The sequence below is a fragment of the Zootoca vivipara genome, chromosome 15 (genome assembly GCF_965207765.1).
Source record: "Zootoca vivipara chromosome 15, rZooViv2.hap1.1, whole genome shotgun sequence".
In the NCBI taxonomy this organism is placed as follows: Eukaryota; Metazoa; Chordata; class Lepidosauria; order Squamata; family Lacertidae; genus Zootoca; species Zootoca vivipara.
The window spans coordinates 9,084,056-9,109,422 of record NC_142598.1 but is presented as its reverse complement, the minus strand read 5'-3'; the positions used below and the strand labels follow the sequence as shown (position 1 = coordinate 9,109,422).

Genomic DNA, 25,367 nt, shown 5'->3' with positions numbered 1-25,367 from the left:
GACTAGAGACATTTTGTGAAAGGCAAGAGGAATGAAGAGAGAAGCCACTTTCTTTTTGCACTGTTGAAACCATCACTCACTTGTGGGACTGTTCCGGGATGGTTGGCTCATCTGCATGGTGACAACTGACAAATGAGTACACATTCATCTCACAAAATACACTGCACCTATCAAAATGCTGCCAGTTGCCTTCATGGATTTATTATTATCAAGTGTGAGCTCTCCATGTCTCCACATTCACAGATCTCTATAGCCATTACTGCCATGGGTCATCTTGTGACAGCACGTGCATGCACACACACACAGTAATAACAAGAAACACTCAGCTGGTGTTTGCTTACTGCAATTCTGATAACTTGCTAAGATTGCAGAGTTCTAGTTGGTCAGCTGCCCTAGTAGATTAGTAATACAGGTAACTCGCAACTTATGTGCATTTAACTTACATGCTTTCAGGTTTATGTGCTTGGCAAAAAATTAAAAATAAAAAGAGAGTGAAAAAGGGACAGGCATCCAGGAAAAAAGACTTAGACAATGGCAATTGCCCTCAAACCCAATGTGTTTTGACTATACATATTTTTTGCTTTGCACACTATCCCTAGAACATAAACCCCCACGTAAATTGAGTGTTGCCTAAACTACAAAGTATTTATTTCTTCACAGTATAGGTTTATAATATGGCTGGTCTTGTATGGCCACACTGTCCTATATACCCACTGCAAATCAATAAAATCTGACCTTATTTAAGCTAGGTTAAGAAACTAGCATTTGAAATTTTAAGTACTGTATATGCACATACTGTACAGAAATATTGAGCTGCTCACATCCCTTTCTCAGAGTATCAGTAGGTGGCGATATAACCAAACATGTTGAAACCTATTCCTCACCTATTTTGCCATACAGAAAAATGGTACCCACTGAGCTATTTCTTCAAGGGGGATAAAAACAAAAGATCTGGACAAATTACTCACTCCTGATTGTGGCTGGATTCCTGAACATAAAACTTTAAATACAGCAGAGGAGGGTTAGAGCAGGCATCCCCAAACTTCAGCCTTCCAGATGTTTTGGACTACAATTCCCATCTTCCCCAACCACTGGTCCTGTTAGCTAGGGATCATGGGAGTTGTAGGCCAAAACATTTGGAGGGTCGTAGTTTGGGGATGCCTGGGTTAGAGCCTCTGTTTTTTGCTTGCAGTGACATACTGGCTAACCATAAGAGTTATTTTGCCCATTGTTGGCCGATGGCTGGTGGCTGTTGTATTGTTGTCGTCTGTCTCGGGAGGCAATGGAGGAGTGCACCTTTGGCCTGCTCAATGCTTGCAGTGTCTGCTGTAGTTGTAGAGAGAAATGTTTTGTTGCAATTGTAGAGACGTTAAACAGCTGGGGAGGGAGGAAGAAAAAGCTTTTTTTTTTGTTGGCATTCGTATGTCCTGAAAGATGAAAAGCTGTTTTCTAACAGGCTGCAAATGCCAATAAGAGTGTTTCTTTGCTTTGGTATTACAGATAGTGTTCCATTTCAGCCAAAATGGTGCCTTTTCCTTTCAGAAGTTTGGCAGATGCAGCTATCTTTGCCCCATCTGGGAGGAAAGTGTCTATTGAATTTCTGCACAGCCTTCAAAGCAGGAAAGGATAAACCCTTAGCCAGTCACTGCCACAGCATACATTTAAAACATAAATTTAGGGTTTCCCCCAAAGAACTAGGGAACTGTAGATAGAAACAGGTTTGTCATCTTCTCTGTTTGACCAAGCAACACTGACTTGTGTCACTCCTCTAAACCTGCAAACAGAACAGCCATGTGCCATGGTTGGACTCCAACTCGAATGAGCCTGCCCTGCCCACCATGGCCAACAGTTAAATACTATGGGTTGCAGCGCATCAACATCTGGAAGGACACAGTTTCAATGCAGTATCGTTTTATACTTTGTGGGGGTGTGAGGGAATAAAATATGCCTGTAATGCAGCAAAAAGGGAAACTTAAACCAACACTTCCTTGCCTTTGAAACATGGCTCACGAAAGAAATCCAACCGGTGAGGCCCTCTGTGACCTTTCGGCTGTTCTGAATCCCCCCACTTTATTGTTTTATCCTTTTGTAAACCGCTTTTGATGTTGTTTGTCTTTTGCAATCAAGAGGAGGATAAAATTATATGAAACAAACAAATCAGCTGCTGTTGTGAGAAGGCGGGGGGGGGCAGTTGAATTTCAAAGCACTGAAAACTGTTATTTCCCCCCCCCCCCGAGAAAAAAATTACACTCCTGTGTGATTACGCTTGTTCTTCTACCTGCGGATGAGGAGCTGGAATCTGCTGTCTTCCCACCTCGGACAATTTAATTTTATCGACCTGCCCCCCTACAGTACAGTACTGTACTGTAATCTCAAAATGGAGGCTCTCTAGCACATAAACTTCAAAAACTCTATGCTAAGCTCGTCACTTCCGCTTCTGGCCAACGCAGGAACTCCTTGTCGGTCTTTGCCGGGAACATGGCTCCCACCGTGGAGTCAGCGGCGGGTCCTGGGTCAGCGGCCGAGCTTCTGCTGCAAAGATTAGAGCTAGTAGGAGCGCAAGGTGAAGCGAGGCTCTGCAGCCTGGAGGCGGCTGCGGCGCTGGGCTTGGACCACCAAGTGCTGGTCGGGGCCGTGAAGAGCCTCCAGTCGTTGGGGGAGGTAAGTGGGCGTGGCGGTTTCTGGTCACGCCTCTGTGAGCCGTCGCGGGAGTGGCGTCATCCTTACCTGCGCCGATAGGGGCTGCCCTCGGAAGGAAGAGGGACGCTTCTGCGTACCTGAGGCGGGGCGGGGGGGGGAGACACGAGAACTGCGCATGCGTGTTGCCCTGTGTTATCTTGGTAGTAGAGCGGCGCTCCTTTAAGAAAATGACGGGGGGGGGAGCGTAGGATCCCCACAGAGTTATAAAAAGTGTAGATGCGCACACTCCTTTAATTCCTTTTTTGAATGGAGGGTGTGTGGACTTTGCTTTGTTTTAACATTTCCCTGAGGTGTGAAAGCGACATGATGGAGTATGATAACATATGACAAAGAAGGCATTGCTCCAATTTTTCTGGCTGATATGCTTGTTTTTCATGTGCAAGGATTAATGACTGATTGCATGGAAAATTAGTTGCCATGTGAACCCCTAGCTGCAGTCTGAAGTGATTTAGCACAGGCATACGTTAGCCCTTTCAGCAAAAACTAGAACTGGAGTGGGGTGGACTTCTACACAAACAAATATTCCAGGTGGACAGTTTGTAAGATAACGGGGGTCTTTCCAGATAGGATCACAGGTATTCAGTTGTCTTTCAAATACCGCCTTATAACTCTCCCTTTTTTCTGCTTCAAGATCCAGCCCCCACCTCCTTTCAGACACTTTCTACCCTTGCTGATGTTCTCAATCGTCCTCTCTAGGTGATTGAGGCCGAGCAATGCACATCCAAGAAGTGGGAGCTGACTCCTGAGGGCAAAGAAATTGTCCAGGAAGGGAGCCATGAAGTCCGAGTGTTTAACAGCATCCCCTCTGAAGGCCTGGTCCAGAGTGAGCTGATGGTAAAAGAAATGCCTGCCTTTTAGCCCCATACACTTAATTAAAACTAGAGCACTATGGGGGAAAGTAGTGGTCCTAGATAATCTACCCTGTTGCATCTGTTACATTTGCTGTGAGGTTGTCTTCCCTGTGGGCTTATTTGGTTACGTGGCTTTTGGATATCTGATAGGGTCACTTTTTGTTCTTTTCACTGTAGAAACTGCCAAGTGGAAAGGTGGGATTCAGCAAAGCAATGTCCAATAAGTGGATCCGGCTAGACAAGACCTCAGAAGGTGGACCCCGGATCTTCCGGGCGGTGGGTAATCCTTGCTCCTCATCAGTTTTGGTTTGTGAAGGGTTTGTGTCAGAAAAGGGGTTGGGCAGTGCAAATGAGTGTTGGCTTCAATCCAAGGATGTTGGGGTGGGGAAGACGGCACCAGGGCTCTGAAGTTTCCCTTTTCTTCTTCTAGGTGGAGACTGTGCAGGACGCTGTCAGAGAGAAACTGCTGCAGGTGGAGCAGGGTGAGGGTGACAAACTAGAAGAGAAGGACAGGAATGAACTGAAGAAGCGGAAACTCCTGGCAGAAGTGTGAGTTGAGCCTCTCTGCATCCCACTCTGCATGGAATGATCTATGTTTTCAAGACTAATTTCACTGGAACCCTTTTGCAGTAGAAATGTTCTACAGTCTCAGTGAGCAGATTGGTTCATTGTGCATTCTCAGGGTATCTGAGTGTGTGCCTGAACATTGGAAATAATAAACATTGAAATAGGCTGGGGCCTCATGAGCTATCACACAGAGATGGACCTCTTGGTATGCATGGTCTTGAAGTGACAACGTCATCTGCATGCATTTTTCCAAAGCAAGCTTTTGCAGTTTCTGGATTATGATGCCAAGTGCTGAAGAGATCCTGTTTGGAAAGTGCTTTGCAGTTACCTCATTTATTGTTGCTTGCATTGCCAGGAGGGAGCTGAGGCTGTGTGTGTGTGTGTCTGTCTGTCTGTCTGTCTGCTTGTGTCTCTGTCTGATTGGATCTATATCTGTGTTGGGATTTGATCCCACCTCTCTAGCATTTCATCCACTAGACTGCAGGACCTCTTGTTTACTGTGCTTGTTGTATTTCTAAACATGTTTATATTTGCTTTCAGGACCATTAAGACATACTGGATCAGTAAAGGAAATGCTTTCAGTACCACAGTTACCAAGCAGGAAACGGATCTCACTCCAGAGATGATTGCCAGGTAAGGAACTGTTCTAGTCCTTGTTTAAAGTCGGACTAACATGGGATCTGAGCTCTTTGTCTGATTTGGGTCTGTCTGTGTCTCTTAAAGTTGCCATTTTAGTTTGTTCTTGGGTTCTGGGTGTGAACCTTGGCTGTGAAATTGCTGGCTTCAAACCATAGAATCAAGATTCACCAAATACTCTGCTGTTGTGGGATTGCTGTCGTAGACATTAACAGTTTGTAATAAATCTCGGCAGAACTCCTGACTACTCTGCTTCCCATTACTTGTTGGTAACTGCCTTCTTTGCATTCCTAGTGTTATATGGAAGGTGATCTGAAAAGACCCGCAGCTCATTGCAAAGTTAACTTCTCCCCCTGTTTTCCCTACACTTGTTCCTAAACTTGCAGTGGCTCCTGGAAAGATTTGAAGTTCAAGGCGTATAACTTTGAGGCACTAGGCATTATGCCTGACAGCGGACATCTCCACCCACTCCTCAAGGTCCGCAGCCAGTTCCGACAGATCTTCCTTGAAATGGGGTGTGTACTTCAATGTTTGCAAAATATTGAGGTGTGTGGGAGTTAAAAGATGGTGATTGCGGGTGGTGAGATGTGTTCTACCATGCCATGTGCGTGGTACATGCCCATGAGGCCTGCACAGCTGGCTGCAGATTCAATACGCGCCTGTCTTGGGGATTCTGGCTTCTTTTCCTTGGAGGAGGCAGCGTATTGTAGCCCAAGCTTGAAGTCATGGCGCAGTCTGCTGAGGATACTGGGCTAGGATTTGTCATTTACCTGCCCATGCAGGCAACTCCATGTGACGAAGACTGTGCTGGCAAAGCACTGGGGTGGGAGCAAACCTTCCCCCACTGCTCTTCTAGGCTTGAGTACATCTTGATGTCCCTGCCCTGTGCCCATTGTCATTAGCCAGTCTTCTGTGATATGTTAACGGGGTGGGGTGGGGTAGACCTAATGCAATTAATGGGTCTAAATTAGTCATTTCAATTAATTAATTTCAGTAGACCAATCCTTGAATACAACTTTGCTTAATGGCTATGTGTTTCCCTTCTCAGTTTTACAGAAATGCCCACCAATAACTTCATTGAGAGCTCCTTCTGGAACTTTGACGCCCTCTTCCAGCCACAGCAGCATCCAGCTCGGGACCAGCACGACACCTTCTTCCTAAAGGGTCAGTCACACTGCTTGGGCCACACACGACCTTTGTATCCACTTTCATAGCTGGCAAAGAGGCTGTGGATCAGGATCTTGGGACAGCGTCCTTTTGGGGGCCAGTTGAGCTCCAAGTATCTAGCATATGTTCTTCTCGTTGGGTGCTTCATATCTTATGGGCTTTAGTGGAATGGCTACCTGTCCTCCTATGGATAGTGGGCAGTCCTCTCTTTATCTGGAGAGTAGTAAGGGGCTGACTCCAGCCTTTCTTTCTCTCTCTACTGGACCATCTGTGCTTTGCATGGAGCCCCACGTGCCTTCTTCCTTCTAGATCCTGCTGAAGCCATCGACTTCCCCATGGATTACCTGAAGAGGGTAAAGAGGGTTCATTCACAAGGAGGTTACGGCTCTCAGGGGTGAGACTCAACAGCAATTTTTTTGCAGTTGTTCTAGTGCTGGGCCTGGAAGTGCAAAAAGCAGGGGATGGTTGTGAAAAGCATCTCCGCACCAGTCAGCTCACATTGGTGTGCAATGCGTTGTACAGGAGAACAAATAGTTTGTTGCAGCAGCATATAGCATAGTGTTTTCTCCCATTCCCAAGCCTGGAGGGTGATGGGTGCACTTCTCTCTGTGACACTTGTGCTACAAGTTTAGGTGGAGAGGGGAGTTGATTGGCAGTTGCTGTCATCTGTGCCACGGTGCTCTTGGAAATAGCCATGGGGTCCATGTTCATTTGTAAACAGCAGAGGAGTTGGGATTTTGATTAGTAAGGAAGGGAAATCCCAAATCTCTATCATGTTGTTGTGAAATGGGAGACCCTTAAAAAACAACCGAAGTCTAGTAGGCAAACTTTATTTCTCTTAATTTTCCAAGCAATAGCACCCATCGCTCAGATGTTAACTGCCAGTCACGCCCCACATCTCAATCTTTTCCTCCCAGGTACAGATATGAGTGGAAGCTGGAGGAGGCTCGGAAGAACCTCCTTCGGACGCACACCACAGCCGCCAGTGCTCGCATGCTCTATCAGCTGGCGCAGCAGGTAACTATCCAGTAAAAAACTCTTTCCTGCCTGGATGTATCCTAGCTATGAAGGCTGACAAAACAACAGGACATTGAAGAGTTTCCATATAAAGTAATGCCAGGCTTCATTTACCTAGGAACTGCCAGCTTGGAGCGGGGAGTTCAATTTCAATCAATAATAGTAATCTAAAGCTGGTAGGATAAAATGCTCTGAGGCTGGGATGGTCTGCCTGCTGAGACTGAAGTACTTGAACCAATCCGAAGTGTGGGACTGTGAAAACTGCTTCTTCTCCTGCAGGAGAAATTCAGCCCCGCCAAATACTTTTCCATCGACCGTGTCTTCAGGAACGAGACGCTCGACGCCACCCACCTGGCTGAGTTTCACCAGATTGAAGGGGTGGTAGCCGATTATGGCTTGACACTGGGCGACCTGATGGGTGTCCTGAAAGAGTTTTTCACCAAACTGGGTAAGAACTGTTGAATAAGAGGGAGGACACTGTGAACTCCAGTTGGGAAGCAGTCTGGCGGGCAACAGGCTCCTTCTCAGTTTTCAGGGACCAGCCTCCCAGCTCCATTCATCTCTCTCTCTCTTTCTCTGTGGCAGGAATCACCCAGCTGCGCTTCAAACCCGCTTACAATCCTTACACGGAGCCCAGCATGGAGGTGTTCAGCTACCACCAGGGTGAGTGCAGGAAGATAGCCATGTACCATTCTGTGGAACTGTGGCGCTGTGCCACAGGAGTCCTCCATGTCCCTGGCAGTATCTCTATGCTCCTGCCCTTGGGAATCAAAGCAAGTTCCCTAGTAGCTGAGCTGAGTAGCAGCCGGCATTACTGGCAGAACAGGTCAGGTACATCAAGGAAAGGCTGCAAATTGTGGGTGGCTTTTGAGGGAACAGGGCAAGCAGTCCGAGCACTCTGAACTCTACTTGCATTCTTACCTGTGAGAAATTTCAGTTTCCCACCTTTGCCAAGGAGGCAGCTGCACACTCAGTGCCTTAAGAAGGAATTCCAACCGCCCCTGAATTAGCCTTTCATAATCCCCTTATGACTCATGCAGTTGCAAAAATTCTTCACCCTGATAATGCGCTATAAATTAGGACACTTTTCCACTGTGTCAACAGTAGTCTGAGAGTATGCCACCTATTCATAGATAGGCGTTTCTATTTCTGGAGGTTCCATGTGTCCTCATATTTAAAGGACGTGCCCCGAACACCATGGCAGCCTCCCCAGCCCTTTATTTGAATTGCAAGGCTGATGCATTTGGTTTTACTTGAAATCAATACCTTCTTGCCTTTCAGGTTTAATCCTCATAATGCCCCTTTTCTCTATAAAACATGAGAATAATGAAGTCGGCGAATTGATAAAGGCAACAGAGAAGCAAATGGTCCTTAACCCTATTCTGGGGGTGGGGGAGAACCATTGGAAGAGAGATTGGGTGTGCAAAGCATCAACTAAAAATGTTTCCGTGTTTTAAAAGGTTCTCAAGCTTCCAAGCAGCAGGAGCCACAGAACTGAGGCACAGGCATAAAGAAGCCTCTATGTCCTCATTTTTGCTAGTATGGTGGTCTTTTATATTAGGGCCCAAACCATTTAGGACTTCAGACATCAACATCATCCTGAATTAGCTCACAAGGCCAGTGGCTCACAAGGGCATGACAGCACAGTGTTCACCCCTTGCCCCTTAGAGCTGCTGTCACAGCCTCACAAGTTGCAGTGGGCTCTAATAAGTCAGCTGAAATGATAATATGTAACAACACACTTTCCCTTGATTTGACCTGGGAAATCTGGCAGCCTGACACAAAAATACCTGTTTTGTGTTAGCACTTTTCTTTATTGGTAGGAGGTGTCCAGACCTCTGACTTGCCCTCTGCCCCAGGGTGTTGTTCAGATTGGACTCCAGCAATCCCAGAGCTTGGGCTCTGCCTTGGCATGTGGCTTTGCTGCCTACCCTGACCCATGTCACTAGCCTAACAATATAACTTTTCTTCCAGGATTAAAGAAGTGGGTGGAGGTGGGCAATTCAGGGGTCTTCCGCCCAGAGATGTTGCTCCCTATGGGTCTGCCTGATGGGGTGACCGTCATCGCCTGGGGCCTTTCTTTGGAACGGTAAGTGTTTTGGCTGGAATGTGTGCCCAGGTCAAGCAACCTTTTGCTATTGTGTCCTGTCCAGAAGCTCCCCAAGCCTGGGGGCTGCCTGTCTCTCTGTCAGGGACCAAGGACTAATGCATGTTGCACCTTTTTAAGAGTCTTAAGTCAGCAGAGGCTGGAACTAATCTCAATAAAGCTTCAGTCTACAAATTGGCACCTTCTGTCTCCCAAGACTATAAATCTCTGCCGTGCGGCTGCATGACCCAAAGCCATGTGCCTTCCTCGCCTCTGCAGGATTAAACCTCACTCACCTCCTTCCCCCAGACAGGCTGTTTTCCCAGATCAAGCTTGTGAGCATCAGCAGTGCTGTAGCCTGTGTGTTGGGCGACAGAAGTTGAGTCAAAGGGGTATCCCATATTTAGAATGCCAAAGGGTATGGGGGAAAGATCCATTTTTGGGATAGTTTGGACAAACCTATCCTGCTCTAGTTGTACTTTGCTGTGACTTTTTGCTATGGTCTAGTACATTAATACTATTTTTCAAATGTCTGTTTTGTGTTGTCGCCTTTTGAAAAATGCTAGGGACACGAAAGTGGTATGAACGGAGATTCCTCCCTCTTCTCTTTCAGGCCCACCATGATCAAGTATGGCATCAATAATATCCGGGAGCTGGTTGGTCACAAAGTCAATCTACAGATGGTTTATGACAGCCCGCTCTGCCGCTTGGATGCTTAGTCCACAGAAACTTTCCTCTCTTCAGAGACATCCCTATTTATTAGCACTGCTCCTTGTTGGAAAGCTGGGCTTTCAGGCTTCTATCCTCCACGCTTTTGGTTCCTTTGGGGGGAAGTGCCTGTCAAGCCAATCCGCTGTTTCGTATGGACGCTTTAGCCCCTACACGTTTTGGAGGGATCATGGGTGAATGGGTTCTCCCAATTTGTGTGGGGAATAAACTTGTAGCCCATGTTACATTCAGTAAAAGTGTCTCGACCCTGAGTCTGTGATTAGTGTAAATAGTCAGGAATAGCTGCAGTTCTGCTGATCTACTGATCTGTAGAGTATAGCTTGTCAGCTTTACCACCGTGGCCTGTGGGAAAGTAACATAGTTGGAAGGGGAACCTCTGTACCTTTCACCACCCTGGGGTATTTTTTAGGGGGAGGGATCTTTCTTTTGCATAGTGGGAACTGGCTTATAGGTGGGGTACGATTGCCACTTCTCCCCACCGCACAAAAAATCAGCATTTAAAAAAATTTCTGTGCCTTGAATTCTTTCCTCTATTTGCCTCCTTGTCAACCTTTCCTCTTCTCTTCCATTATAATCATTTTATTGTCTCTTCTTCATCCCCAATCCTTCTGTGTCTCATGCCCTCTTCAAAAGAACCCACAAGTAGGACTGCTGTTGATCTTAAAATGTTGTTAAACATTAGAACAAGAGAGGACAATGGGTTGGTTTTATGTTGACCGTTTTCCTACCAAAAGCTGTATTTTGGGAAGCCTAACGGTAAAGGTAAAGGGACCCTTGACCATTAGGTCCAGTCGTGACCAACTCTGGGGTTGCGGCGCTCATCTCACGTTATTGGCCGAGGGAGCTGGCATACAGCTTCCAGGTCATGTGGCCAGCATGACAAAGCCGCTTCTGGAGAACCAGAGCAGCACATGGAAACACCATTTACCTTCCCGCTGTAGCAGTACCTATTTATCTACTTGCATTTTGATGTGCTTTCAAACTGCTAGGTTGGCAGGAGCTGGGACCGAGCAACAGGAGCTCACCCCGTCGCGGGAATTCGAACCGCCGACCTTCTGATCGGCAAGCCTTGGGCTCTGTGGTTTAACCCACAGCGCCACCCATGTCCCTTCCTGGGAGGGAAGCCTGGTAGGAGGCAAATGTTGGAAAGGACTCGGTATATACACATTTCGATATCCTGATTTCCAGCTGTCTCTACAAGCAGGTGTCAGATAAAGCACACACACAATTTGAGGGGGGGAGTGTAAAGCAGAATCTGGGCTACAGCTACTAAGGGGAAGATCTGCAAAGAAGGAAAGTTCATGTTCTACAGCTTGGGGAGTTCTGCTAAAACTTTGTTCATATTCAAGCTCTCAAAAAGGAGCTGAGACACACTCACCCCCTTGCTCACAAACAAAACAAAGACCACCACAGCTAACCACAAAGGAACAACCATATCCTAGGCCAACCCCAGCACCTCTCACCAACAAAGGAAAACAAGCGAACAACAGAGAACCTATGCAAATGTCGCTGACAAGAAAAAACCCACCCCACCCACCCTCCCCCCACCCACTATCCTTCCCCTCCCCTCACCAATGTCTCAACAAACAAAACTGAGATTGTAACAATCTTAAGAGAGACATTGCTCTCATCTCTGTAAACCAAGAAAATCCTTAATAAAAATGCTTTAAAAAAAAAAAAAAAAAAGGAGCTGAGACCATGACTAGGCCGAGTGCCAAATGAGGAAGGATAGTCACTACCTCTGTCATATTAACTACTTGTCATAATGGCAGCATTCAGCAATTGGAGACAAGAGCCCACAAGGAGTACAGGTTTAATTACTTTATTGTACAAAAAAGCCCCTTTTTTGAAATGCCAGAGCTGTGTGAGTAGCCTTTGCCCTCCCCAGACTCTGGATGTTCCACCCCATGGAGTAAAATATCACAAGGCTGAAGCAGTGTTCAACAACCAAGTGGTTCCAGATCCTTGTTTCCTAGGTTCTGCCTGCAGGTACCATTTTAGAGCCCAGCCCTTCCTCTCGCAGTCTAGACAAAAGCCTCTTAGGCCCAGAGCAGTAGTCTGGTTCATGAAGCTGGTTGGGCGAGTTTCCAATGATTCTCCAGTTCAGTCTTCTTAGGAAGAAAAAGGAGGAGAGGCCACTGGCTATAAAACTAAAAAATAATAATAATAATAATAATCATGGAAGTTGAATCCATGGCGCCAGAGAAGCAGAGTCCCAGAAGTTGAGGAGCAAGACAGTGTTGCCATGAGAAGGCGGGACGACTGCTTCAGAACAGGCCGGTGCTTCTTTACGTGGTCTGCCTCCTTCCTTGGGCTCTTTTTGCTGGTCTGCCATGCCCGTTTTCTCCCATTCGAGTCAGGAAGCCAAGAACTCCGCTCTCCTTTTCCGCAAGGCTGTGCTGCCTGCTCTTCCACGGTCATTATGTCACCTCTAATGTTATATGAGCCTCCTCCTGGTGGTGTGTTGAGCAGCTGCAAGTGCGGGCCTTGGCCAAGAGGGAGGGCTGGAAACCTGTAAGAGGTGGGGGCTCGGGCTCCTCATCCTCGGGCTCCTCAGGCTGTGGCCCCAGCAAGCAATCTAGAGGGAGAAATTAAAGGGGGCACATGAAACTGCCATCTACAGTCACTTTATCAGGGAGGGGGATGTGTTTCAGCGCTGTACCGTCAGCCAAGTTGTATTTCCCTGATTTGCTATCCAAGATCCATTTTTAAAAGGTGCCAGGGAGTGAGCCTGAGTCTTTGTGCCTATTGAATCATCCTATTCCCCTAAAGGCAAATGTCTCCAAAGCTGCCATCCTGTGTTTTCCCTTCCTTAGCGTTGCAGTGGAGGAATCTTGAGCACCACTAAGAAAATGGCTGGACTAGTGTTCTGCATTGCAACCTTTGTTGTTGTTTAGTCGTTTAGTCGTGTCCGACTCTTCGTGACCCCATGGACCAGAGCACGCCAGGCACTCCTGTCTTCCACTGCCTCCCCCTGTTTGGTCAAACCTTACCTGCTGATTTATTATAAATGGAATGCAGATTCTAACAAAACAGGTGCCTGCTATGGATAGGTACTGCCCTGTTTTCATCTGACTCTGTATAAGATGGGGTTCTGCATTCTCCATGGAGCAGCAGGGTGTGGGGAGAACATCTCTCCTCCCCCCCCCCAACTCTATTAATCAACTTGAGCACATGGCCTCTAGCAATAAGCGTGATGGACTGCCACACAATATAACGGATGTGCTTTGATACAATACAAATATAAGGGCAAGCAGTTTAGAGTTGGTAATGGCAAGTGAATGGAGACAAGCTAACTCAGCTCACATCGATGGTACCCTGCAGTGTTGGCTTTAAATAAGTGTTCAATTATAGAACAAGATAATGCAAAATAGTACTTAAAGTCTGTGCCATGTCTGGGGATAGTGGTGTTACTATGCCCAAGTGGTTTTTTTTCTTTCTTTTAAGGTGTAGGTCAGATTTATGCTGTGGTGGTATATAGCCATATTACGCTATGCTTTGTAGCACATATCTAGTAATGGAAGCACTTTCCAACCCCATATATTTTCTGCAAGTAAAGGATCCCTGGACAGTTAAGTCCAGTCAAAGGTGACTATGGGGTTGCAGCGCTCATCTCACCAGCGTTCGTCCACAGACAGCTTTCTGGGTCATGTATAAGATGGAGGACCTTAAGGTCCACAAACAACAATACTCTGGAGATCCCGAGCCATAAGGTGGCTAGATTGGCCTCTACTAGAACCAGGGCCTTTTCAGTATTGCCCCCAACTTGGTGGAACGCTCTTTCCCAGGAGACCAGTGCCCTGCGGGATTTGTCATCTTTCCGCAGGGCCTGCAAGACAGAGCTGTTCCGCCTGGCCTTTGGGTTGGACTTAGCCTGACCCCTGTGTTTTCCTCCCTCATGGCCTGGATTTATGGACTACTTGAAATGAGGCTGCATTTTAAATTTTAATACTGTATTTTAATCTGTAATTTAATTAATTGTTTTTATGTTCTATTGTGGTTTTGTTGGTGTGAGCCGCCCTGAGCCCGGTTTTTGACTGGGGAGGGCGGGGTATAAATAAAAATTTATTATTATTATTATTATGTGGCCTGCATGACTAAACCGCTTCTGGCACAATGGAACACCGTGACTGAAGCCAGAGTGCATGAAAATGTTGTTTACCTTCCCACCACAGCAGTACTTATTTATCTACTTGCACTGGCATGCTTTCAAACTGCTAGGTTGACAGGAGCTGGGACAGAGCAACGGGAGCTCACCCCATTGTGGAGATTTGAACTGCCAACCTTCCAATTGGCAAGCCCAAGAGGCTCAGTGGTTTAGAGTAGACCACAGCGCCACCCGCATCCCTACTTTCTGCAAGTAGAAGGGCTGTAGGGGAGGTGGTCACAGTATCCATACATTCCTAGTGTTAAACATCTGTCATTGCAGCTCCCCCTCTCTCCTATCCCAACTAAAGAGCCCTATAGAGATGGGAATTGTGTTACGAAGCTGGTCCCACCAGAAAACATTTTAATAGGATGATCGTAACTCTAATCACTAACCTTCAGACCTCAGGACTACAACCAGGTTGTGTAGCATTTCCCTGTGCAAAACATTCTCACGTCTTGGAATCAAGCACATTAATCACACTGAAATAGGTAGGTAATGAGTTTTTTGTTTTTCTAACAGTCATAAAAGGCTGGGCTGTGTGTATATTGCACACTACAGGAGCATAGGCAAAACACAGAGTATGGTACAGAGCTCAAAGTTAGTTTCTTCACAATTTCCATTCAAAAATGTTTCTAGCCCTGGTAGCTAGAAAGCATCTCAACAGTGTCTGCTTGGAAAAAACCAAAATGTGTGAATAAGATTTACAGAAATAAACCTTAGTAATTGGGATCATAATCCTGAGAAGGCAGCCCATCTAACCCTAAACTACTACTGCCTTCTTCAGGAGAAGAAAAGACTAAGGCGTAAACCTTACACAAATCCAGAGTGGAGTCCCTAAGACAGCTGGATGGCACCTTGTATGCTTTCTTCCAGCAATTCCTGCAGCCAAGTTGGTGCCAGACATCTTGCTCTGCTTTCTATTGGACCACATCAGTGATGCTGAAAAGAGGGTCTTGTTGTCTGGGCAGTCCAGGACCTCCATACACACTACCCAGGCTTGTGTCCCAGGGAGGTCACTAGAGCGCTGCTAACACAAAGGTTTGACTGCACATCCGGAGGTGCACTCCATTGTCTCTTGAGACAGATGGATGCCAACACAGAGTGTGGTTTGTGTCCTGTATTTCTCAGTGTCCATTCTCATGGCTAGTAAACCAGAAAAAAATTGGGCAAAGCTTGAGAAGTCTGCATAATTATGCAGGTCACAGAATTCAGCTTTTCTTGGTGCAAATTGTTGTGGGGGTTTTTTTTAAGCACTGAATGCTACAAAGGGCATAGTTTATTGTACATCACTGCTGCTGTCACCTGCCACACTCACCTGCCAGATCATGTGCCAGGTCTTTGATCAGGTGACCGACAATGGCATAGGCCACACTCACCACCACCATCACAGCCATGATCATGTAGACCACAGCTTTGGGCAATGGAATAAGGTCATAGGCAGCTGGCTGGTATTCACTGTAAAGAGGGCTCTCATTGGAGGAAGAGGGTTGAGAAAGTAGTGCCAAGGTCTCGGTGCGATTTGAGGTGCTCATGTTCATGGGCCACATTTGAGAGGGGAGAGCCATGTTCTGATATTGTGGAGCCTTGTTGCCTGGTGGATAAGTGCCTGCAGGGACAGGGAGAGTCTGAAACACAAGAGGAAGATACTTTGGTTAGTTAGGGGCCCATCATGAGCCCTGTCCTGATGCCATTTGCAAATGACTTATACTTGCTCTTACAGCCAGATTTGCAGTGGTATTGAAGAAGAGGGGGTTGCCTTACCATGCAGGGTTTTTTGTTGGGGGTATGGAGGACGGGTGGCAGCAGCAGCAAGGAAACCATTGATCAGCACCCCCTGTGGTATTCCCAAAGGGTAAAGGTAAAGGGACCCCTGACCATTAGGTCCAGTCGTGACCGACTCTGGGGTTGCACGCTCATCTCGCATTATTGGCCGAGGGAGCCGGCGTACAGCTTCCAGGTCACGTGGCCAGCATGACAAAGCCACTTCTGGCAAACCAGAGCAGCACATGGAAACACTGTTTACCTTCCCGCTATAGCGGTTCCTATTTATCTACTTGCATTTTGATGTGCTTTCAAACTGCTAGGTTGGCAGGAGCTGGGACCAAGCAACAGGAGCTCACCCCGTCACAGGGATTCGAGCCGCCGACCTTCTGATCAGCAAGCCCTAGGCTCAGAAATCAGTTTGTTTGGCTCACTGTTTGTTTGACACCAGCCAACAGGTTTCTTAGCATCCTACTGCAGGAACACTGGACTTAAAAAAGAGAGTAATGTTTCCTAGCAGCTGCTGCTTTAAGAGTTTTTGCTATTTTGGGCACAGTAACAGCTTTGGAAGTGACAATTTAGATTGGGGAAATGGCACTGGGGTTGGGGAGAGTTAAAAACCAATGATGGTTCTCCAATGTTTGTGCATATGGAATCTTTTCAAAAACAGTGTGAAGTAGTACTGTCTGGACACAGGTTTACCACCTCAGTGAGGACTAAGCTCTAGGTATGGTAAGAGGTTGTTTGCATAAAAGTCCAGTATGCCAGATCCTGTCAAATCTTGACAGAACTTGTAGTTTCATTCCCGTCTATCTTCATCCATTTATTTAGAATGCTGCTTTCCCCCATCCTTTTCTACCTTTTATTTTAAATATTCTATACCGCTTCTCATTTGAAAATCACAAAGCTTTGTATAGCACCAAGTAAATAATACAGTAAAACCAACACCTATACATGTCCACACCTATATGGATAACATAACAAGTTATCCAGGCAGTTCCTTGAGTCTTCTGCTCCAAATAACTAATCCTATTTCCCTCCCTAACCATTAGAACAGAGACAGGTCATTTCCCCCCTCAAAATTCCAAAATCCTTTTTTATGCCAAGCACTCAAATATTATCATATAAATAAATATTCAACAGAAATTGAAAATTTACTAGGAGCCCTACAAATGGGTTACATCAGCATTTACCAGCTTTCAGCATTAGAATTCCCTATTTTAACTTGGCAAATAAGGATATTTTTGTTTTGTTTAGCAATTTCAGGTTATGATGCTACAAGTGCTGCACTACCAAGAAAAACTACCTGACAAACTTCCCCATAACCTACAGAAAGCAATTGACTTGATCTTCTAGTGGTGACAGGTTGGCCATTGCCAGGTTACATCACCCTGCTGCCATCAGTATGTTGCTGGAATACAACTGCCATGCCTCAGCACTGGCCATGGTTTCTGGGACTGATGGGAGATAGAGCCCCTGAAAGGCCACTGGATAACATCTGAAAGGCCACTGGTTCCCGACTTCAAGCAGAGGTGGAGTCTTAGTACTGTCAAGGAGGATGCTCCAGGCAGATCCCAGTTCTACTTTAAGAAGGGGGTTCATAGGCCATTTTATCCCCCATAAATTTGTCTCTTTTGTGGCAATCCCACAAGCTTCTCCCAGCCTTTAAATCACAGGATGGGAGTGTTCCTCAAGCAGGGTGGCAGGAAAATTAAACAAATGGGCAATTGCATCTTACCACACATGCTCAAAAGCCAAAAGGGAAGGCAAACCTGTTGCAAATAATTCCTTCTTTATCCCAAATACAGTCAGGAGAGTTCCTCTTGTGCCTTTCTAAATAACACTCCCACCAGAGTCACACCCATTTAAGTAAGGTGCAAAAAATGCTACTAAGCATGTATTGCAGGACTTCAAAGCATAATCTTTGCAAACGGATCCGTGTAAATTAGCATAATATTTGCAAACAGATCCATTAAGTAGGCTACTATTTTCATATTGCTGCAAAGAAGAGATTTTAATGAGGTTTTGCATGCTGTACTTTTTGCTGCTCTGTTAACACCCTTAGTACAAAGGCAAAAGCTCTGACCTTAAATAGGTTGTCAGCATTTTGCGTAGTATGAATGGGCTGGAGTTTCAGCCCATGTGTTTTCAACCTCCTGTTTCATAATAAATCTATCCCGGTGTGCTCCTTTACTGACCTCCTACTATGTATATTCACCAACTAGCAAAATGTCCTCTGTGGGAGGATGACTGGGAGATGGGCACTAGCAGCTTTGTCAATGATTGGTACTGGCATCCACTTCTACAATTTTAAACAGGAGTTCCCAAACTAAGGCCCGGGGGCCGGGTGCGGCCCGATCGCCTTCTAAATCCGGCCCGCGGACGGTCCGGGAATCAGCATGTTTTTACATGAGAATATGTCATTATATTTAAAATGCATCTCTGGGTTATTTGTGGGCCTGCCTGGTGTTTTTACATGAGTAGAATGTGTCCTTTTATTTAAAATGCATCTCTGGGTTATTTGTGGGGCATAGGAATTCGTTCATTATTATTTTTTTCAAAATATAGTCCGGCCCACCACATGGTCTGAGGGACAGTGGACCGGCCCCCTGCTGAAAAAGTTTGCTGACCCCTGATTATAAAGTTTGTAGCTGGAGGGAGCAAAATTAATTGTAAAGATGTGGCAATATGAAGTCAGAATGGGGTACTAGTTCTTTCCACAAAACCTTCCTGAATAATCAGCAAAGGATCTTATGGCACCTTGCAGAGTTACATTTCATTAAGGCATAAAGCATTCCTAGACTAGACAGTTGTCAGATGCAGATATGGTGCATAGTAAAGAGGTGCAGAGTTGTTAACTAGTGAGGTCAGAAATAAATTTAAAGCAAAAAGTACAGATAGTGACAATTCAGTTTGATTTATAATGTCTCAGTAATAGGAGTCCTAAGACAAAGCCATGTGTGCAACAGCAAACTGGAAGTCTGCTCTATCTCTGTGCTCGTTCTGGGTTATTGATGTTTGCTAATGCTGCAAGTTAGTCAGCATAGCAGGATTGCTGTAAAAATTACACCTTCAGATTTCATTGTAGCCATACAATACAGTTCAATAATCTTAATAGTTAAGACTCCTGTAGAAGCACTTCTTGCCAATTCAAAGAAAGCAGCAATATTTGACTGGGCAGAACAAAAGTCAAACAGTAGCGAATCGATGTCCGAGCTATGATGGCCTTTTAAATCTTTTCCTTTAACACTTGGAATGTTTCAGAATGCAGTTCTAAAACGGATATAGTTTTAGCTGTGTGGTATATTTACCTTTTTAATGCTTCTTTTTAGAATTGTATATTGAGTTTTATTGTTTTTATTATATGACAGGTTCTTGGCTGTTGGGCAACTAATAAACATGGTAAAGGGAAAGGGATAGGGACCCCTGACCATTAGGTCCAGTTGTGACCAACTCTGGGGTTGCGGCGTTCAGCTCGCGTTATTGGCCAAGGGAGCCGGCGTACAGCTTCCAGGTCATGTGGCCAGCATGACAAAGCCGCTTCTGGCGAACCAGAGCAGCACACGGAAACACTGTTTACCTTCCCGCTGTAGGTACCTATTTATCTACTTGCACTTTGACGTGCTTTAGAACTGCTAGGTTGGCATGAGCTGGGACCGAGCAACGGGAGCTTACCCCATCGCGGGGATTCGAAACGCCGACCTTCTGATCGGCAAGCCCTATGCTCTGTGGTTTAACACACAGCGCCACCCGTGTGGTAATAATAATAATAAAGCTTTTATAAATTTTATAACTGTGTACCCAAGCCATAGGCCAGGAACTTTCCCAGAAATCTGGCAGAGGTGTGGGAGCTCACCACAAGGAAGGAGGTCCCATGTCTATATTGTTAGAAGTGTGCATCAATAGGAATGCGGACATGCAAGACAGCATAGCACATTAATACATCAGTATCAATGAGTGACCTTCCCATTGCCTTCCAAAGTTTTTTTTTAAAAAAAAAAAACACCAGTTAGGACTCTTCACCCAACTAGGGCCATTGCTACCACCTAGGATCCAGGAAAGTGCAGCTTTTCAAAGCCTTGTAATGAGTCCAAAAATGCATTTTAGCTACGCAGCTATTAAGGATACCAGAGCCTTAGTTCATCGCACTAGCATGGCAAATGGGAACTAGACAGTTGCACTGTATTTTAAAAGTCAGAAAGGTTCTCACTTGACAGAAACTTCATGATTTTGTCCAACAACTTGCTGAAATGAAAGATTGTGTAAAAGAGCACCCTGTCCCTTAGAAAGGAATATTGTTTCTATTTTGAATATTGGAAAAGCAAGGCAGGAAAAGAGAGTGGTTTGCCCCTAATCCAGGCATGCCTAAAGTCCGTTTTGGGGACCTAATCCAGCCTACTGGTCGGTTTAATCCAGCCCCTGTGGCAGTTTATTTCCTGGGTTAAAAGCCTAAAAAACCTCAACAACTTAAATCCTAAAAAAAGCTCTACAACTTCAACCCTAAAAAAAGGTCAACAACTTCAGTTTTCCCTTTGGCCAGCCTTCACGGCCCTTCACTTCATCAAATCTGGTCCTCTTTGAAAAAAGTTTGGACACCACTGCATAGTAAGAATTTCATTCAGGTTTTTTCAGCCTGACGTAGAAGTGGCATATTAAAACTACGGTAATAAATACAATGCATCATAAGTCTTTTTTGTTAAATGCACTTTGCCACAGGAATCTTATTTCTTCCTACATACAAGAGACTACCATGGCTACCCAACCAGATTAATCAATAGGAAATGATGCTGCCTCCTCCAATCGGGTATAACAGTTGTTGGTACTGAGCAGCACTTAATTTATAAGGGGGGGAAAGAAAGGTAGAAAGACACAATTGAGAAAATAATTCAAAATTTAAAAGCAATAAAGTCATTTGTGGGAAAAGTTGCCTCCTCGCCTTCCTAGCTAATTCCAATGAGGGTTACTGAGCAAAGGCTTTGTGGAATCCTGTTACTTGCTCCTAAGCCTTCCAAGAAGTTATTAAGATTTACAAGGCTTAAAATAACTGCTCTTTTGTTTGGTTGTTTTCCCACTAGCCTGCCTCTGCAGTTATGGCTTGAAAGGGGGGGGGATGCACACACAAAAACCACTATCATTAAATTGTTAGTGCCAGTTATGAGTGGCTCTGGGGTGCATCAGTTTATAGCTAGACACAGAGACAGAAGGCAAAGTACATCAGAAGGGACGATTTGGCATCAGCTCCTGTTATATGACTCTCTGGCCTCCCTATAAAGCCAGCATTAAACCCAGGGGTCTTGTATCAATTTAACACTTTCCAACCTTTAACACTTTCCACTGGTGCTGCAAAGGGAATTCTGGTGGGTACTGCTGCTTATTAAGTGAAGAATGACAGAAACTAACATCATTTTCCTGCACAGTTATTAAAAGCTTCCTTCTAGTTTCCACATACCCCTCCCCATCTTTTACCTGGGTGGTGATGTTGGATTTTATGTTCTCGTCCCCTGCTTTGATGGCGCATCTGCTTCTTTGCAAGTTTGGCAGGCAGCAGCTGAGAAGAAGGCAGTTCTGAGCTCCTCTGGTTTCAGGACTCCGATCAAGAAGCACAACAAATAGATTAGCAGCTGCAGTCACTGCCCAGCCCGCTGCTTTGAAAAGTGCAGAGAGCACTTGCCAGGGAAGCCCAGGGGAAAGACTCCGCCCACTCAAGTGATGTCACAGAATGGTTTCCTGTCTGATTGGATCTCATTTTGGGCTTTTGAATGCACAGCTGGTGATAGCAGCACAGTAGTATATTTATTTCAGTCAATGACCAGTAGAGAAGAGCCTAGGATACAAGATAAGAATAGTCAACTGAACACACACCTCCTAAATGTACAGTAGTGGCTTAAAGGAGTTACAACTATCCGCATGAAGTGAATTTGTTTTGAAGGGAGCACATTATTGCAGGGAGCTGGCCACAGCGCATATATATATATATATATATATATATATATATATATATATATATATATATATACGGTATATACCATGCACTAAATTTCTTAATAATGGCCATATTGTTTTGTTATTCAATGTTCTTCAGGCGCTGGTATATGAGGCTTTTTGCCTTGGATGGGCCCATTATAAGTAAATGCTGTGCGTGCAGGCCACATGAGAGGAGTTTTTGGTGCACAGCCTTTGCCCATGCGCCTTTGTGTACATCCCGTGTGACTAGAGGCAATAGCCCAGGTGGGTTTAGATTTAGACGGAGCCAGTATTTAAGTGTTCTTTGCCAAGTCCGTGTTTCGACAGATAAAAGGTTGGCTTCGAGGCATAAAGCCGCATTTGGTGCGCATGATGGAACAGCAAAAATCTGTCTTAAAAATTTTGACTGGACTGTTTCAAGAATACTACACTGATTCCCCGTCCATATTGGAGCCCCATGAAGTAATTGCGCCAGAGGTTTTGCTTGGAATACCTCAAGAGCTGCTGGGATGTACCTGCCTCCCTTCGTGTAGAAGAATCGCGACAAAACCTTAGAGCTTTGGGATGCTTTTTCACTGGCGTATTTATGGTGTGCCACCCATGAGCCTGTTGACTGAAAGACAATTCCCAGGTATTTGAAGGTCTTAACCTGGTCTATTATCTGGCCGTCCATTACCCATCTATGTGGTCTGTGTCTCCTGGCGAACACCATAACCTTAGTTTTCTGGCAGACAACAGAGAAGGTAGCCAGATTTACTGAGAGGGCCATGAGACTGAGGGCCGCCAGCTGAAGGACAATAGCGCCTCTTGTGTGAACATATAATTAAGATCTCATCTGTTTTATTTTAATTGTGTTATGCTGAATCCCGAGACAGCACATTTTATTGTTATATATAGCATTTTTCTTTTTTCTTTCTTTTTTACTAGGATATGTAATATGAATCCTTTGTTGCACTGGCCTGTAGGCCACGCAAATAAATAAAGTTTTACTTACTTACTTACTGTGTGTGCGTGTGCGTGTGTGTGTGTGTGTGTGTATTTCATTTATATACATTACAACAATAATTCAACCATAATTATAACATTTCTGAGGTCTCCCTTCCCCTTCTTTCTGCAGTTCTTTGAATTTATTTTCGTCCTTTCCTGCATACTCTAAAATCATCTTAACTTATTCTTTTATTCATCTATTCTCATCTATATATCTCATTTATATTTTTGAAACTGCAGGTTTTTACAATAATCCTGCCAATGTCTTGATCTGATTACAGTTTATTTGTAAATGCAATAAACCATTTCCATTCCTTTCTAAAAAGTTTGTTATCTTGATTTCTTATTCTTCCGGTAAGTTTTGCCATTTCTGCATACTCCATCAGTTTCTTTAACCATTCTTCTCTCGTCGGGACCTCTTCTTCCTTCCATTTTGGGGAAATAACATTCTTGCAGCTGTGGTCACATACATAAATAAATTTATATACTGTTTAGGTAGTTCTGATCCCATAATTTCCAAGAGAAAAGCTTCTGGGCTGTTGTTGTTTTACGAATGTTACGGTATCTTAAACATCTTTTTTCAATTCATTATATATCATTTCCCAGTAAGCTTTAACCTTATTGCAAGAACACCACATATGGAAAAAGAAGCAGTTAAAAAAATGTTATGTGATTGTGGGGGCCAGACCATTAATTTTTGGAGTCAGGATTTAATTAAGCCCTGAGTGTTAAGTTGGATGCCAGATCCATTAATCTAGGTGCAATACTCATGTGTGTATTTGAGCTGTATGCTAGATGCTGTTAATTGTGTGAAAGAACTAATTTAACTAGGCAAGCTTTTTTAAAATGTGTATTAGGCACTTTTCAATCCTAGGAAATCAGCATGTGTTAAAAATCCCTTTTGGAATGTTGATGCTCTGAACTCCTCCATGGCAGGCTCAGGTTGTATATATGTGTAAATAAAACATATAACATAAAGGCACCACGGTCTCCAAAAGGAAAGACTCTGGTAAAGGCATCTGCAGCTCCTTGCAATCTCAAACTGCTCAGAGATTTGGGGTGGTGTATAACAATATTGTATTATGGTTATTATATTTTATATTCAATTTATTACCTGCCTTTCGCCCAGAGGTCCCATGGCTCATAGCAACAATTTTAAATTGAATATTAAAACCAAATTTTAAAAACAACAAATTAAAACATCTGAGAGGGTCTGCAGGGAAGAAGGTATGTTCACACAGATGCAGTTCCCCTCAAATGCTACGTTGCTCACTAGGTAAGATACAAAAGAAGTACTAAAAGAAAAGAAATTCCATATTAGGACAATAGTGTTATTAGCCCAACCAAAATGTTACAATATAGTGTGCAAGCTTTTGCGTTCTCTAGAACTGGTCTTCATGATAGATGGAAATCAGATTTAATGCAGGAGGTGGAGAGAGAGAGAGAGAGAGAGGGTTGTTGGGTGATGATGAAGCCATGGAGTTTGTATCTGGTCACAGTTTAAAGATGGAATGTGGGAGGGTGTAGTAGACATTCACATTATTAGGTTATTTAATTGCTATGCGCTCACTGGAAGGACAGATTGTGAAGCTGAGGCTCCAATACTCATGAGAAGAGAAGAATCCTTGGAAAAAACCCTGATGTTGGGAAAGATTGAGGGCACTAGGAGAAGGGGACGACAGAGGATGAGAGGGTTGGACAGTGTTCTCGAAGCTACGAATATGAGTTTGACCAAACTGCGGGAGGCAGTGCAAGACAGGAGTGCCTGGCGTGCTATGGTCCATGCGGTCACGAAGAGTCGGACACGACTAAATGACTAAACAACAACAACAACAACAACTGCTATGCAGGTATCAAGTTGCACCAGGGCCTGCTGGGAACAAATGACAGATACCCCATTTCTGGAAAAACAAAAACTGGCCTTGTGGAGTGGAGAAAGAAAAGCTTTATCTGCTGGAATTACTCCTTCTGTTAGCAGAGTGAGGAAGCTGACTCTGGGTGTCATGAAAGCAGCCTGTTGTTAGCTATTTAATAACTGTTGTATGTTTACTATACCAAGGTTGGGGGGAGTGGCTTGTGGGATTTTCTGCCTCTGACGCCAAAATAACTTGACCAGCCTAATTCCACTTCAACTAGTCTCACCTAGCCTGAAGGAGCATTCATTTATTGCATGGGAATAAGCATGCTCACCTGCTAATTGCTTTATATGTCATTGTATCTGTCTTACTAAATGTTTTTTAATGTTTATTATTATTTATAATGATTGAAATATAATACAAATGTTCAATAAACTTTTTTAAAGTCACAGAACAGTAGCCATTAAAAAGTTGGCTACCCACAGTTGTCAGTCACTCCTGTTGTTGTGACCCACCTTAGATCATGGCCCAGGAGTGGGTCCTGACCCACCAGTTGAAAACCACTCTCCTGTAACCCTAAAACTGCTTTTCTGAGCTTTTAACTCTGCAAAAGTTTGATTTTAAAATTAATTTTTTTTAAAAAAATCATTTTTATTTTTAAAATAAAAGCTGAAAGTAGTTTTTTTTGTTGCTATTAATTAACTAGTCCATAACATATTGAAATGAATGGCATGGACTTATGGAAATATACTTGTATGAAACACTGAGCAATATTTATCTCAACAGGGTTCCTAAACTAAAAATACTTCATCCTCCTACCTGGTAGCGCTGCCTCCTCTATCTGGCGTTTCTTTTCTGATCGTTTTCAAAATATAGCTCCACTTTAAGAAGAAATT

At 44.5% G+C, this 25,367-nt stretch overlaps 2 protein-coding genes across 2 annotated transcripts; one reads left to right on the top strand and one right to left on the bottom strand.

The window, feature by feature from the left end:
• The first annotated feature begins 2,462 nt into the window (after window positions 1–2,462).
• FARSA (phenylalanyl-tRNA synthetase subunit alpha) lies at window positions 2,463–9,989 on the top strand. The gene is made up of 13 exons (XM_035097169.3): window positions 2,463–2,661; window positions 3,397–3,534; window positions 3,729–3,827; window positions 3,982–4,100; window positions 4,659–4,751; window positions 5,141–5,269; window positions 5,803–5,918; window positions 6,231–6,315; window positions 6,839–6,938; window positions 7,218–7,386; window positions 7,524–7,601; window positions 8,913–9,027; window positions 9,638–9,989. Exons 1-13 carry the CDS (start codon window positions 2,479–2,481, stop codon window positions 9,741–9,743), a joined length of 1,530 nt encoding a protein of 509 aa, XP_034953060.1. The 5' UTR covers window positions 2,463–2,478; the 3' UTR covers window positions 9,744–9,989.
• A 1,571-nt stretch (window positions 9,990–11,560) lies between these two features.
• Window positions 11,561–21,307, bottom strand: LOC132591251 (small integral membrane protein 44). The gene is made up of 3 exons (XM_060268920.2): window positions 21,131–21,307; window positions 15,219–15,528; window positions 11,561–12,331 (listed from the first exon to the last, which is right to left on the bottom strand). The coding sequence occupies exons 2-3, from the start codon at window positions 15,466–15,468 to the stop codon at window positions 12,174–12,176; spliced, it is 408 nt and encodes a 135-aa protein (XP_060124903.1). The 5' UTR covers window positions 15,469–15,528; window positions 21,131–21,307; the 3' UTR covers window positions 11,561–12,173.
• Between the last annotated feature and the right edge of the window lie 4,060 nt (window positions 21,308–25,367).

Excerpts from the sequence above, each read along its gene's own strand:
- FARSA (XM_035097169.3), top strand. The coding sequence starts at position 2,479 with ATGGCTCCCACCGTGGAGTCAGCGGCGGGTCCTGGGTCAGCGGCCGAG. Across the intron at positions 3,828-3,981 it reads GACCCCGGATCTTCCGGGCG|GTGGAGACTGTGCAGGACGC; the intron begins GTGGGTAATCCT and ends TTCTTCTTCTAG. Across the intron at positions 6,316-6,838 it reads GGAGGTTACGGCTCTCAGGG|GTACAGATATGAGTGGAAGC; the intron begins GTGAGACTCAAC and ends TTTTCCTCCCAG.
- LOC132591251 (XM_060268920.2), bottom strand. The coding sequence starts at position 15,468 with ATGGCTCTCCCCTCTCAAATGTGGCCCATGAACATGAGCACCTCAAAT. Across the intron at positions 12,332-15,218 it reads CCTGGCACATGATCTGGCAG|ATTGCTTGCTGGGGCCACAG; the intron begins GTGAGTGTGGCA and ends TTCTCCCTCTAG.